This window comes from Gasterosteus aculeatus, chromosome 5, assembly GCF_964276395.1.
Source record: "Gasterosteus aculeatus chromosome 5, fGasAcu3.hap1.1, whole genome shotgun sequence".
Taxonomy (NCBI): domain Eukaryota; kingdom Metazoa; phylum Chordata; class Actinopteri; order Perciformes; family Gasterosteidae; genus Gasterosteus; species Gasterosteus aculeatus.
In genome coordinates this window covers 14055681-14071129 of record NC_135692.1, presented here as the reverse complement: position 1 = coordinate 14071129, position 15449 = coordinate 14055681, and the positions used below count along the sequence as shown (strand labels likewise).

At 45.2% G+C, this 15449-nt stretch overlaps 3 protein-coding genes across 4 annotated transcripts; 1 reads left to right on the top strand and 2 right to left on the bottom strand.

Annotated features, from left to right (window-relative positions):
• Positions 1 to 490: 490 nt before the first annotated feature.
• On the top strand, positions 491 to 5300 carry LOC120819117 (DDB1- and CUL4-associated factor 7). Its single transcript, XM_040176254.2, has 7 exons — positions 491 to 1134; positions 2260 to 2418; positions 2605 to 2716; positions 2860 to 2978; positions 3104 to 3313; positions 3479 to 3596; positions 4474 to 5300. The coding sequence occupies exons 1-7, from the start codon at positions 997 to 999 to the stop codon at positions 4644 to 4646; spliced, it is 1029 nt and encodes a 342-aa protein (XP_040032188.1). The 5' UTR covers positions 491 to 996; the 3' UTR covers positions 4647 to 5300.
• Positions 5301 to 5657: 357 nt separating this feature from the next.
• Positions 5658 to 11725, bottom strand: kcnh6b (potassium voltage-gated channel, subfamily H (eag-related), member 6b). 2 transcript variants are annotated; one of them, XM_040176154.2, is made up of 12 exons: positions 11516 to 11725; positions 10904 to 11046; positions 9480 to 9905; positions 8985 to 9378; positions 8626 to 8825; positions 8263 to 8515; positions 7985 to 8178; positions 7774 to 7882; positions 7388 to 7636; positions 7127 to 7307; positions 6806 to 6965; positions 5658 to 6723 (listed from the first exon to the last, which is right to left on the bottom strand). In XM_040176154.2, exons 2-12 carry the CDS (start codon positions 11030 to 11032, stop codon positions 6466 to 6468), a joined length of 2553 nt encoding a protein of 850 aa, XP_040032088.2. In that variant the 5' UTR covers positions 11033 to 11046; positions 11516 to 11725; the 3' UTR covers positions 5658 to 6465. The 2 variants fall into 2 exon arrangements, with proteins under 2 accessions (XP_040032088.2, XP_077959699.1); XM_078103573.1 differs by lacking the exons at positions 10904 to 11046; positions 11516 to 11725 and adding an exon at positions 10124 to 10533.
• An 832-nt stretch (positions 11726 to 12557) lies between these two features.
• Positions 12558 to 14580, bottom strand: taco1 (translational activator of mitochondrially encoded cytochrome c oxidase I). The gene is made up of 5 exons (XM_040176267.2): positions 14068 to 14580; positions 13882 to 13988; positions 13501 to 13634; positions 13041 to 13203; positions 12558 to 12928 (listed from the first exon to the last, which is right to left on the bottom strand). The coding sequence occupies exons 1-5, from the start codon at positions 14357 to 14359 to the stop codon at positions 12719 to 12721; spliced, it is 906 nt and encodes a 301-aa protein (XP_040032201.1). The 5' UTR covers positions 14360 to 14580; the 3' UTR covers positions 12558 to 12718.
• Positions 14581 to 15449: the final 869 nt, after the last annotated feature.

Genomic DNA, 15449 nt, shown 5'->3' with positions numbered 1-15449 from the left:
GTCACTGAACATAAATGGTATATGACAGCAAGAGCGGAGTTTGAAAAGATCAGAGGGCGATGGAGCAGCTGAGAGGAACAAGTGGTGCCCTCATGTATTCTGCTGGCATTGGCAACATTACTGATGTGCTCAAGTAAAGGCCTACACCTTGACCATTGAGCTGGAATTATAACAGGAGGGTAAAATGCACTCTAATTTCGGGAGAATCCCAATAGTTTCAGACCTGGGGAGAACAGAGGAATGTAATCAAATGAAAACCTTTCTTCTTATTTTATTGAACATATAGATGCATTTTCCAATTGGACAAATCCATGCAACCTCAACAGTTCTGTCTGCTCAATTGCAGAACTTCCAAAGTGTGGCGCACAGCCGGTTAGCAACAGTGTTGTTGCTTTCAGGTTCCTGTCATAAACTCTCGTTGCGTGAAGATGCATGTCCATCTAGAACCTATTAACATTAAAGAAGTTGGCGGACGCATCATAAACACACACAATATTATTTATATACTGACTGTCATTTAAACATTTCCCCATATTGAGCAACAAACTCATATTTTCACCAGGAACTGCTTCCGGGGATGCTGGTGTTTGTTGATACTTTGTTTTACGATATTCGTACCGTCTCTTAAAAGCAGCACCAGCATCCTCGATGACGCTCCGCGGTGCATTATTTTCGTCCTCCTGTCGCCGCCATTGCTGCCATGCTAAGAACACCTTTGAGCAGCTGTGTGCGGTTAATTTTATCAAGTTAACAGAGATTTTGTTTTTTTACCGTGAAGCTCCTACCGTTGGGAAAGTACCCCGATTACACTGACTCAACAATCAGCGAGCTCACTGCGGTATCCGTTACAGTTAGCAGAGACAATAAGTTAGCTAGCTAACTCGCTAACGTCCATTTGCAAAATAAGCTAGCGTAGGTGGTAACAGCGACGCGCTCGGGCTCCTGTCCCGCTGGTGTTTTCCTCCCACCGAGGTTACTTTGCAGACGCACTTGAAGATGTCGCTACACGGAAAACGTAAAGAAATCTACAAATACGAAGCGCCATGGACGGTTTACGCCATGAACTGGAGCGTCCGGCCGGACAAACGGTTCCGCCTGGCGCTCGGTAGCTTCGTGGAGGAGTACAACAACAAGGTGAATTCATCTCGTCCCGTCGCTGCTGCTCCTCGGGAGACGTGAGCAGTGATGGCGACGGGCTCCTTAAACCGTAGACATGTCGGAGCGAAGGAGATTTGACTGTGAATGTCATGCATTCGCTTTTATTTGCAGTAGAAATGCCCCCCACCCCCCACAGTAAAGGTTTACATTGTTTTGATCTGATAGCGAGCGTTAGTTTTAGCTATAAATTGGGCAATAATTATATAGCTTTTTTTAAAAATCATTCCTCATACGGTACTGCTGCACAGGGGACTATTTTAACCAGGACGAATGGCAGAAAGTCTGTCTGTGCGTTTATAATATATTTTGGGATGATTGAAGGGAGCAGGTCGTCCTCTTGGCAGCATGAATATAAATACATTCATCTTATCACGTCCATTACAATGCTATGGAAGAAGTGAGTTACAGACTTTTCAAAACGGGTAAAAGGTTTGATAAATTAGTTTTAAATAAATATTGACTTCAGAATCCGGAATCAGGAAACATTTATTGCCAATATATGTCAAACATACAAGGAATTTGTCTTTGCAGTTGGTGCGTGACAGTGACTTTTTGTTTTACTTGAAATGTCGTTAAAATAAATTTGGTCTTTTATTTGGTTTCATCTTGCGGTGCTGGAAATGCCGATCTCTGATTGTGTGTAAATCATTTCTTAAGATGACAATTTAAATCATGACCCACTATGAAGCAGTGCTGTGAAGCTGTCTGAACCTGACAGATAGTCAAGGAAAATTGATAGTTCAAAGAATTCCCCAAAATTTCTTAATGTGTTCAGTTTATATTTGATTACCGACTTTTTGCAGACATTTTAATTATCTAGCTGTGACTACCAACTATATTATCAATTATCACCACCACCATCGGAAATGGACATATGGTCGGAGTTATTAGTTTGTAAAATGTGACACAATGATGAAATGGTTCAAGTTGAATATTAGTTGCTTTGAGTTATTATAATGTATCTCTAACTGGATTATCCCATCTGAGGATCCCAGGAATCATCATCATCATCATCACCACCACCGTTCACAGCCCTGACTGTGCTCAGTCAGTAATGTTAATCTGACCCACTAAAGGTGAGTTGTTATTGTTGATTTACAGGTGCAGATCGTCGGTCTGGAGGAGGAAAACTCTGAGTTTGTGTGTCGAAACACTTTTGACCACCCCTACCCCACCACCAAGGTCATGTGGATTCCGGACAGCAAGGGGGCCTACCCTGACCTGCTGGCCACCAGCGGAGACTACCTGAGAATCTGGAGGGTAAGAACACCAGTCTGACCAGAACCTATGGACTCTAATCAGAAACCAATATTACAGATACCATAGAAGGCCTGATATACTGATCATCCACACTCCACGTTTTGATTTTTCCTTATGTCTTTACAATTGAAAATGCAATTTGATTTTGCAATATGTAAAAAGGTTAAAACGTGTTTCTTCTGACAGGTGGGGGAAACAGAGACCCGACTGGAGTGTCTGCTTAACAATAACAAGAACTCCGACTTTTGTGCACCGCTCACATCCTTTGACTGGAACGAGGTGGACCCAAACTTGTTAGGTAAAAACTATGTGTAGGGTTACCTTTGAGGAAAATTATCACGTTGGATATTTTTTAGTAAATTCCTCTATAAAAAAAAAAATAGAATAAATATGAAGTCATTTGAAAGGGAGGGTGACTTTGTGTATATGTTTTCTATGCAGGTACTTCTAGTATCGACACTACCTGTACGATCTGGGGGTTGGAGACTGGACAGGTGCTGGGTAGGGTCAACCTGGTGTCGGGCCATGTCAAGACCCAGCTCATCGCACATGACAAGGAGGTAAATGTGGTCACAGATCGAACTCTCCCTTTCTTCCGTTTAATGTAACGGCATGTAAAAGTAATTCTCCCCCGTCTTCCATCTTGGCTTAGCTGATCACAACTCACTGTCTGGCCTTGTTGCAGGTGTACGACATCTCTTTCAGCCGAGCGGGGGGTGGCAGGGATATGTTCGCGTCAGTGGGAGCCGACGGCTCGGTTCGCATGTTTGACCTCCGTCACCTTGAACATAGCACCATCATCTATGAAGACCCCCAGCACCACCCACTGCTCCGGCTCTGCTGGAACAAGCAGGACCCTAACTACCTGGTCACCATGGCGATGGACAGCATGGAGGTGAGTGCTGCTCCCTTTGTCATGCTATAAGGCTTTTTTGAAGGCATGAATTTTTATAGAATGTGTTTTGTGGCCGTGTATCAAGATCTATCAGTTCTCTTTTCATCAAATCCTATTTGCTGCCATTTCCTGTCTAAACAATCTTTTTTTTTTTCTTGTGCTCAGGTGGTAATCTTAGACGTGCGTGTGCCCTGTACTCCGGTGGCCAGACTCAACAACCACAGGGCCTGTGTCAATGGAATCGCCTGGGCGCCCCACTCCTCCTGTCACATCTGTACAGCAGGTACGCACATTTTTATTAAACAAAATGATGTAAAGTGTGCAATGACTGAGCGAGAGCACAAGAGGGAGCTGCTCGGACATAGAGCCAAGTCCAGGCCAATAGTTTGGATCATTTCAGATTAAAAAATTTTAATTGGTCATGAAAATAAAAAAATATTCAAAAGTAAAGTATTCAAACAAAATCTGAGCGCTAACTTAATGAATACACAATTATGAGAGACTATTTGATGGACTCACTGGTTTGCGTTGCATTCAGTACTTGCAAAGCAGATGTCATTTTCAACGTCAAATATAAATTTGCATATCTATTATTCCTCCGAAGGATTGTTTTTTAATATTCAAATTGTGTCCAAACCTTTTGAATGGTACTGTATACATTAATATATATTGAATTTTACAATAATGATGGACAGCCGTATAGAGTGCAGCAGAATGTGAATGTTAAAGAAAAGCAAACACCTCGACTAACCGCCGTTCTGTGTCAAATTCCTTCTTTGGCTGGTTCAGGTGACACAGCAGATTTTCTGTTTCCATATTTCATATTGTGTGGCTACATTTACATGCTATATACTGTGTGAAGACTACCTTTTAAAATCAGTCAGCAGTTTGCACACTCATTGGCCCCATAGCTCAACACACTGGGGTTTTGCTTGGTTACTTGTTACAACTACAGCGTATTTAGAAAATAATGAACCAGGAACATTCGACTCAACGACTGCTGTGCGTGTATTTGCACCATAAGTCATCTTTTTGACAATACACAGTGAGATTTGAGGACAGACGTACAGACTTGCGTGTGCGCACACACACACACACACACCTTCCTGTTAAAACGAGATGAACCAATTTAAATCAAACCTCCCCCCGTGTCTTTCTAGCGGAAGACCACCAGGCTCTAATCTGGGACATCCAGCAGATGCCGCGGGCCATCGAGGACCCAATACTGGCCTACACAGCCGAGGGAGAGATCAATAACGTCCAGTGGGCCACCACCCAGCCCGACTGGATCGCTATCTGCTACAACAACTGCCTGGAAATCCTCAGAGTCTGAGCTTCAGTCGTGAAGAACTGAGGCAACTCAAAAACATTTTCAATTGAATTAACAGGCTGTTTTTAAGGAGGACGCAGCACTATTCAGTCCATGCTCGTCTTGAGTTCATGTTGGTTCAAATAATGTGTGTAAAGCTTTTTTTTTTTTTTCTTCAACTGAAAACGAGAATACATCGGCGCTTGATTTTGTGATACAAAATCAAAACATCCTGTATCCGAAAACTCAGAGCCAAAACAAAAATGGTAACTGAATCTCAAGAAACTGTTACAAACAGAAACAAACCGAGGTTCAATAGCCTCCAAACTTTGTTTGATGTCTCGTAGGCAAAAGGTCTAGCCAGTTTCATGTTTTTTATATGCTATTATGGTGCATTATATGTGTAGGTTTACCCATTACATCCTCAACCATTCATTTTTATGATGCAGAAAAACTGTAGTTTAGTCACATTTAAAAGTGGATTGAATGTGGTTAATGTGACTTTTAAGTGTTCATATATTCAATTGTTTTTTAACCTAAATACATGTGTAACTAATTATCATTTGTGATATGTTGTGATACATTCATTACATGTGTGACAATTTACATGTGTTAATGCTAGGGTTTGTAGTCTTTATAAACTAGCAGGATTATGCTAGATTACAAAAATGATCCAAATGAGGAACTCCAGAGTCTTTTTCCAGTCAGAGGCCACAGATCCAAAAGTTGCAAATCTAGTAAAGTATTTCCCTTCAAGCCTCCTCCATAGACTCACTCTAGTATGTAAGTGAACATCATGTTCAGTTTTCGTGGCCGCTGTCTGGCTGCTAACTGGTGGAGCCCTTCGGTGATGTGGAGAGAGGCGGGATGAATACGGCCACATAGCCGCCGGGTTCTGACTCCGCCTGCAGCCACAGATACGGGATTTCCTTCCTCTGGTTGTCCTCCGAGCATCGGATTCATTCATTGATTGCTCTCAATATTTAATTTGAACAGATGTTACCCACCTTACCTTTTAAATATTGACCATAATACAGATTGCTATTCAATTTGTGCACCAATTATTTATTCAACAATTAATTTTTTACATACAGTCCCTCACAGATTAAACCATTCGACATTTTTATATTCAATTATTTCACAGTGAGGAGATTCATCAATAAATTGATAAGAATCTATTGTGCGGATTTACAGTTAGAAACGATAAGATGCTGTTACTGTTTAATACTGAAAGACTCCCTGAAGTAGTACATCCTACAGGGCTTCTGCAATACAGAGAAACTTACTACCTTTTTTGAACTGTCATTGTATAGCCAATGCTTTGAGTCCTGCTGTGATTTTTCAGTTCTGTTTTGGTAATTGGGGGGGATTGGGGGCAGTGGTAGGTTTTTTGGGGGTACCGGGTCATGATGTGTGATTATTTGCTAAAAAGAGTTGGAAAACCTCTCGTTCATAATTTATTTTCACAAATTTGGTCCAGAAAAGAATTTTCTTTTTTTGTTGGGATTAGATGGGCAGAGTGTCTCAGCCAGCCATTGGGTAGCTTAGCTTAGCAAAAAGACTAAAGAAAGTATGGTTTCATGGAGTTTTGTGTGCTGCAAAACGTCCTTGGCCGAGAGCATTTTTCAGTCACTCAGACCAGTGGGGACTATATGGAGTCACTGCTCCTGTTCAAGATAAAAGGGATTGGGCGTATTAGAATTCTTTTGCAATCACCACAGAGTGTAATCCAGCGTCAACACTCTACAAAACCCTCGATCCAATTTCGATTCACTTCACTTCCTGTCCAGCCGCGTGTCACAACTTCACACTGGTCACCCTGAAAAACTCTCACTGCAGGTCGTCAGATGACAGACATTACGGGATCCGAGAGGTGTTTCTGGATCTCGGCGAGTCCCGCAGTGACGTCCAGGTTCCCCGGCAGTGACGGGTAGCGAAGGCCGCGGCGCAGCCCCGGGCCCACCGCGAGGGAGGCTCTGTCCGGCTGCGGCGGCATCGACCCCGCGTGGGTCTCGGTCTCCGGGGTGGTGGTCGTGAACATGGTGTCGTCCGACGCCGCGGTCACATGGATACCGCTGGACACGGACTCCTGCGACTCACTCTGAGCGAAGAAATCCTACTTTTTATACTCATGCCTGAAGCAAACTTCCACAAACAAATCTCTTAGTAGTAGTATTCTCTACCTGTGTGGGTACACTGTCCATCTGAACGGGAGCAATGGGACACACGCTGTGCTGCCCTGTCCCAGTACTGGACGACACGGTGCTGTAAGCCGGAGGTACGATCTGCCTCTGAAGAAGTTGGAGAATGACGTTGATGTCGGCTGTCATGCGAGTCTCCAGTCTGGGCAATCAACAAACAGCAAGAATGGCCATTAAGTGAAGTAATAACATTCAACGATCTTCTTTCCAGCTCATGGAATCATTAAATAAATGAGACATGAGGTTTCTAAGCATTTCCAGAGAGGCCCAGTCGATACTGCTGATGGCCGTCTCTGCCTTCACCTGTTGAGCTGTGAATGTAGAACCTCAAGTCGGGACTCCAGCTCACCGGGCCGTTCTTCTGTGAACGCCGGCGGGTGGTATGAGTCGCGGACGGATGAAGATCGCCAGGCTCGAGTGGGAAACAATGGCGACTGATGCTCTGGGCGGTATCGGTACATCTCCGGCACATTCAAAGAAGAAGCTGAGGGAAAACACAAAGACGTTCTTCACTATGAACCATCAACAAACAAACAGGAAGGACTCCATTTCGCACCCGTCTACCTTGGTCCAACGCTGCATCCCCCCCCAATGAGGTGTCACTCTGGGGGGGCAGCTGCACCACAGGGGGGGAATAGTCCCGTCTGGCATCTTCTGGCGTGTAAAGCTCCTCTTTGGCTTCGTGGTCCAGGGGTTTAGCCAGGTCTTCACTAGACTGGGAGCAATGGGATCCACAGCTACAGCGGTCATCCCAGTGGCTCTGAGGAGGCGAGTGGCGGTGGTGGAGGGGGTACGCCTCATGATCGCTTCCATCTGTTCACCAGAAAGCATTCAATTGCTTTTGCATCGCCTCTGCAATATCTTCACATTCGTGACGATTCAAATCGTCACTGATGCTTTTAGAGGCCTATCGCACTGATTACCAGCCTGAGCCTGGTAACAGATCTTACCCGGTCGGATTCGGCAGTCCAGGGAGTGGATTTTGTGTCTCGGCTTGTGGCGGTACCCACAGTCGTCACCGGAGTCGTCCGTTGTTATTATTGGTGGTACCGGATCAGCCTGACGAAACACAGAAAGAAACATGGTGCACAATTTCTTTGGCTTTACAGACTCGCAACAGCAATCAACATGAAAAATGTTAGATCTCCATCTTCAACATACGTCTCTTAGGTCAAACGTTATATCCAGGTTCCTCCAAAATTTTTCTGCAAAGGTCGGGTAGATGTCAAGGACCTCCAACAAATCGTCCCTCTGGACGCGGTGCAGGTCACAGTAGGTGATGGAGTACACTTCTGAGTTGGACCTCCCTGGCTCATCGTACAAGTGAATCGGCTCTCCAAAGATGTCGTTCTTTTCTGCAAGACCATAAACATTATTGATTAGAAAATTCTTAGCGGATTATGTTTTTGGAGCATTTCTTTTCATCTATTGTGCGGTACCTAATATGGCGACCACTACATCGTCCTTGATGACCTGGATGGAACCACGTGAGATGAAGAAGAGAGAGTCCAGGATTTCCCCGTAGTGGATCAGCGTATCTCCTGGAGGAGCGTGGACCGTCTTGAATCTTATACTTAAAGCGCGAAGACACGCTTGGCTCCCTCCATGGAAAGCCTTACAGTTCTGCAGCAGAGATCTGTTCAAGTGCAAACAGATGTCGGCCTGCAAGGACTCTGGAAATCCCTTCAACACCTGAACAAGACCATCAGAATTTCAGCCATCGGATCCAAACAGGGCTACTGAACAACCTTTTCAACAGCTGAAGGATACATTGGGACTCAGTCCTGCCACTTTTTACTTACGCCGTTCATGTCGATGCCATTTGTGTAGGACCAGGCGTGCTGGAAATACTCCTCCAGCCTTTGGCGAAGGCAGCCAGGGATTTGGTGGAATCGGAGAAACTCTTTCACTCGCAGCATCTGGGTGTGGTAGCGGGTCGTGCCAGAGTACAGCCGCTGGATGATGGCGGACACGTTCCCAAATATGCTGGCGTACATGAGAGCTGAGACAAAATCGACAATGAGGACACAGAGGGCCAAATGGGGGGAGAAAAATAAGCTCTGTGTAACAAGGAACTGCACAAAGGTAACTAGGGAAGGAGTCTTTTATTATTACATTAACATATCGGAGGGTATTGCAGTTATGGCGTTATTCAACTCACAGCCGATGACCATGACGCAGATGGAGAAGATCTTCTCCGAGTTGGTGTTCGGAGAGACGTTGCCAAAGCCCACGCTCGTCAAACTGCTCAAGGTGAAGTAAAGAGCCGTCACATACTTGTCTTTGACCGACGGACCGGAGGCGGAGTCACTGTCGTTGTAGGACTTGCCCAGCTGTTCGGCCAGGTTGTCCAGCCAGCCGGTCTCCGTGTACGGCCTCTCCACAAAGCCAATGGCGTACCAAATGCAGGCGAGCCAATGGGCGATGAGCACGAAGGTGCACATGAGCAAGAACAGGACAGCGGCCCCGTACTCGGAATACCGGTCCAGCTTTCTTGCCACGCGGACCAATCGCAGCAGCCGCGCTGTTTTCAGCAGACTTGTTAAGGTGGCCATCTTTGGTGTCCATTGACGACAGATAAGAAGGGGAAAATGGCCATTTAATTTACAGAAGCTTCAGATAACTCCAAGAAGTTTGGAAACTTTAGAGTTCTTACCTCGTCGGAGCCTGATCCGAAAATCAGAAGGTCAAAAGGGATTGCTGCGAACAGATCAATCGGGAACCAGCCTTTGATATAGTGTTTGGCTATCCGGCTCGGCCGCGTGATCACCTCGTCATTTCGGTCCACGTACGTTGTGCGAAGGTTGATGACTATGTCCACGATGAACAGCACATCCACCAAAAGGTCTGCCACGTTCAGAGGGTCGCATGTGAAGCCGCAGCCCCGTCGACGTAGATCCCCGTGTTCGTCCAGGAGGAAGGTGGCAGAGAAAGGCGTGAAAACAGCCGTGTAGAGGACCAGAAGGAGAATAATCCAGTCCCAGAATGCCTTGAAGGGACTGTAGTGAAGCAAGATCCACCATGTGGTCTCCGGCACTTGCAGTTTGTGTTCAGGCAGCACATCTGACTCCAAAGAAAGTACCTAAACAAAAAGAATATATTCAACTTTTCTAATCCTAATCCTTCAATTGTCTACCTTCTATAGGCCAATCTGCCCTTCAGCGTGCGCTGTTAAGTGTCATTTGATTGCATTTCACCAAACAAATACAACTGCATTAACATAATAAAACAGCATTTGTCTCAATTTTTGTTTAAATGTAAAAACAAGTATATACTCTGAACCAATGCTAACAAACGGACCTTCCTAGATGTCATATTTTGACCTAATTCTCGGTGCAGGCTGCCTGCCTTGGTTTTGCAACCTTGTAGGTCCAACAGATCCTTGACCATGCTGTCGTTGGCGACCCGACGATGGCGAGACTTGAGTTAAGATTACATCCACACAGGACAGTTAATTTTCCACTAGTCTTCAAAGAGCAAAAATTGTAGTATGCTGCGATCAACCGTGCAGGTGCTGGAGGGCTGGAACGATGAGTTGGGCGTCACAGTCCCACAGCTGCCACAGTCCTCGTGTTCCCCTTAACCCCAATTCTCCAGTGAACATTTGCGGCCGTGATTCACGTCACTGACCTTGCAGACGGACGCATCCGTCTACTAGGTATGCAGATGAATAGCCAAGTGTGCCCCGTCTACGAACGGAGCCGTGATCTGACGGGAATCAACAAGTGATCCGGGGCGGCGAGGTCACCGGTGGCTGCAAACACTCGCAGTGGTTCAGTATCTATCGGATCCAGTGGAGGCAGTGATGCAGAATGTGGAGCCGCAGGGCTGCAGCGGCGACTACAGCAGCTCGGAATTGAACTGCGGTTCAATAAGGCTCTCCACATCCAGGAGAAAAACAGCCCGGTAGCAAACATCTACTGATTTTTCCACCAGCGTAATAACGTCAGCCTCCCTTGTGGGGGCCTCAAAAAACATGTTTAATGTGAGCTGTTTAATGAAGGACGGATGCGAGCAGTGATACGGTTTGGTGGCCAATGGTTAGGTCGGTTCATTTCGGGCCTTCAGAACAGTCCGTACCTGCGTGACCTTCTCTGTGACGCTGTGAGAGCGGTCCTTCCCCTTGGAGGGGCTGAGCAGCTCCATCCTGGGGCTCTGAGGTGAGTGGGATTCAGGGCCCCCACTCTTCATGAGGTCCGAGTCGGACATGGAGCTCAGCTGGCCTACGGGCAAACAGAAAATAAGAATAAATAAATATTCACTGCAAAGACATCTTTGTTTTTACCAATAATTACTGATATAACTAGTTATTGTATTTTGGTCATGTAGTTTTTTTGCTATACTGAAATTTTACTGTGGATCCCTTCTGCTTTATTTATGTAAGATTTACCTCTTTTCTATTTTCTATTCGAAATTTCACTTGGAAAATCTCAGTACGTTTAAATTTTTTTTTTAAAAGCTACTCTGTGATTGTTTATATTCTGTAACTAATTCCTCTCTGCTCATTTCCCACAATGCCCACGTAGCTGTGCCCCTCCCAAAAATACTCGCCCCTCAAATACTGGATCGTCTCAGATCTTGACTCACTCGGTGTTCCTGCAGAGGGAACTTATTTTGGAAAAAATCTCTCTGCTCTCACTAGTGGATCAAATGAAGCCCAGTTTCTTATAAAGTAAATAAAACACAACCTACCTGATTCGAAACCAGACACTCAAATCCTTCCTGATTCGACCCCCAGACGGTCACGACACAAAAATATCCGTCCTTAAAGACAGATTTTGGACTCATGTTTTCAAAAACCTTCACTCTTCTCTTTCATGGTTCATATTTAAGCAAAATGAATGTGGTTCTTTCATCCGGATGTCGATGTGGACCCTCCGCTGAGGCACAGGGCGGAGGACTGGCCTGCAGCTCGCACGTTGTCACAGAATATTTGCCCACATGGGAAACCGATCGATGTTGTGCTATAGACAGAAACCGGCAGGAAAATCTATGACTGGTATTGATAAAAAGAGCAAATGGGTTTAGAACCATTGCACTGTACCTGTTGATATCAAATCATGTCTTGTATGCAGTTCAGTGTAGGTCTAGCATGCAGTTCAGGCTGTACCACAAATTAAATATAGTTCTATAGTAGAGGTACGGCGCTTGCTCTCTCTAAGTAACGTGCAAACTGTTGCTGTGGGAGCTTATTGACTGCAATGTTGTGGGTGGTACATTAATATGAGGGGGGGTAATGAGCTGTGATGATTTAATCTCCAAATGTCCTTCAGCGGTAACCTTTAGTCATCTATGTATAGATCTATACAAATGTAGATCTTAATAGATTTATATAGATTTGTTAGGAGTTCGTTATATCTGCACTTCACTCTGCAGAATATACAACGGCTCTTTGTGTCTTCAGAGACTGTTTTTACGTTCATCAAATGATAGTTTGATCATCGTTAATATATAAACATTGCTCCCGTTCTCCAATAGATATTTTGAAATTACACTTTGACAGAACATTTTCATTCTGTAAACAATCCGATGTACGATCAGCTAACAAAAAGGGCCATCTTATTATTACTTGAAAAACTGTTCTAAAACAAAAAGTCATTTCCCTCATCTTTACTCTGAAGAAGTAGCGTTGTAAACTTCACATGAAATCCCTGTAGGGCCGTCGTGATGAGGGTCTCTTCTGTTACCTGCTGTTCATGAACTTCTTCCAAGAACACGTTGACAAAAGAAAATAATCATTTTAAATTTCATTTCCAAGTTCCACAAAGAAAAGAATTGCCTATACACTCATTTTTTCATACTGATTTGCACTGGCGTTGTTGAGCAGTACTTCCATCTTTTCTCTGTGGAATCAAATCTCCCACATGTGTCCATTCAAGCGCTGAGGAGGCGCGCTCAGCTGTCCGCCTGGATGTTGTCCCAGACTCGAACTACGTCCGGACAGTCATTGAGGGCTTCGATGAGCGTGGACGCAGCGTCCAGCTGCTCCTGGTCCAGAGGGCAGAGGGTGCGCGGAACAAACTCCAGCCCGGCGGACGTGATCTGCATTCCCAGCTGCTCCAACGAGGCCCGCACCTTCCTCACCTCCGCCATGTCACAAATAAACTGAGGGGAGAGAACGAGATCGCGCTATTCAAACGGTGATACTCGCTTAGTGGGTGCATATATTCTTATGTGGATTCTCACTGCTCTCCTGCAACGGCGCCCTGCGTCTGACCTGCAGGAGAGGCCGCTCCTCCTCGTCCTCGGTGTCTTGGACGTCTTCGGCTCCGGCCTCGATGGCCAGCTCCAGAGCTCTCTCCGTGGAGACGTTCTCCCCCGGCACCAGAACAACCCCCCTCCTGTTGAAGTTGTGGCGCGCTCCGTCTGACAGCATCGCCCTGCAGGCGAGGGGTGTGAGAAAACCATTGCACGCTACAAACTATATTGTGTAATCATTTGATTTAATACATGAAAGCACATTTTTTTCCATAAATTGTTTGCATATGTGCAGCCAGATAAATATGTTGGTACAGGGACATCTAGTGGCCTACTGGCCTTTGTGATCACTGCAACTAACCAGTGTGTGTAATTACTGCATTATCTTATACATCGAATGTGTGCATTGGCCCGATCAACGTGAGAAGACAGGAGGAGTGTTTCAGAGACACAGCAGAGTGAGATCATGGAAAGCTGACCTGTTCTTGGTAAGCACGCGTTTGATTTCCTGGTGGGTCCGTGTGTTATTGTCACTCAGGACCTCAATGAGCAGCAGGTACCCGGCGGGCCCCCGAGCTTCAAACATATGCTGGGACGCTGGTTTAGCTTTTTCCTGTAAACCCCAAGACAAAAAGACGTAAATGAGATCCAGCGGCGCGTTATCAGACCACTAAGCAAATTCCCATTATACCAAATGATAAGTCACATCATTGGACCGTCTCCATGCTCAAATATGAGACAAATGAAGGATTTGTATTTTGAAGCAAAGGTCTCCATCCTGCTAATAGATCTACGTCAAGGAGAACCTGTCTTTCAGTGGTCCTTTCATTTGCATGTGTGTCAGTGGGTCGCCGACCTACCGCACTCCTGATTGCAGCCTCCACTGCTGCTTTGGGCATGTTCTTGTTCCTGCACTGCTCCAGTACTTGGGCCAAGTTTAAATTCATGTCTGGGTTGGGGCCCCCTTCTGCAGACAAAACCGACGTTGACATTAGTTTTAATTGACAAGAAAACCCCTCCAACTGCAGCAGGCCGTTAAATCTCACCTTTCACAGCGATCTTAATCAGCATGCCAAACTTCATGAACATCCGGCCCCTCGCTTCGTCTTTAGGCCCCTTGATGTTTTTCACCTTTGACCACTTGTTGTGTCCCGCGCACGCGGCGCTGGACAGCTGCAGCGTCCGGACAGAGGAGCTCCTCCACGGCGGGGACGACACGCACGGAGTCGCCGGTGGGACGCGAGCCCCCGGCACCGGGAAGCTGCCCGGGGTCGCCTCCGGTCCCCGGCGGAGCAGGGTCCGGAGAGCCCTCAGCGCCGCCGCCGCCCCCGCCGCCATGCCCTTCAAAACACGGACAACCGGAGCGTCAGCTGACGCGGTGTGACGGCGGGCTGCTGTGCGCGTGGAACGGACTTTAGCAACAACGCATTTCTCATGTCGATAAAGAGGTTAAACAGCCCGGAAGTTCTCAAACGTACAGTTAGGACGAGCCAGGCGAACACGGCGCTGCTGTCCTTGCTGAGAAAGTGGCACTTCCGGGTTGTGACGTCAGAAACGGCGTTTTCAAAATAAATGTCGTATAAATTAACACGCGTCAGTTTTATGTGAACAGTTTTGTTGTTGTTTGTGCAAACAAACACAACATAAAACGTGTACATTTTTATGCTATATTATTTGTTTTTGTCTTATTTGAAATTATTCGAATGTACCATCCTGTCTCTCCATATTGTGTTAACATGTCCTGCAACTAATTCAAATTATTCAAATATTTTCATTCACTTGTTAATTAAAGCATTATGTTTACAGATATTTTGTCACGGGAGAAGAGAAGAGACGTTTTTAAAGGATTACACAAACTATGCTAGCTCTTACTGAGGTTTTGTCCCCACAGGTTTTCTATTAAGAAAATAGTGTTTTTTTTAAATAATTTAGTCTCAAACATCTTCCTATAAGATTACCCATACATTTGAAATTGGAATGGAAATGTGTAATACATTCTGAACCATGGTAACCTGAAATCTCCCGGGGGTATTTCTGGTGTAGAACAACTGAGGATTATCAACTCCAATATCTCACAAACTGATCCCAAAAATAACAATAACAAACGCCTGTCCAATATATATATATATATATATATATATATATATACATCATATCAGCTAGTGTCAGGGAGGTTATCACTATAGATTAAACGTTCCATTTATATAACACAAAGAGCAAAAAAAGGTCTGGTCTTTATCGTCTTCTAAAATGTCACAGCGGGGCAACTGTACCGTCTCTTTCATTCAGTTGTGATGACGGAACATAATAACAATAATAGTATTATGATCCAGTCTCTTATTTAGGAATAAAAAAACACGAACATACTGTTTGTATGGAATTTCTGAAGAATACGAGACCATCGCAACTGGATGGTAAAAGCAAACAT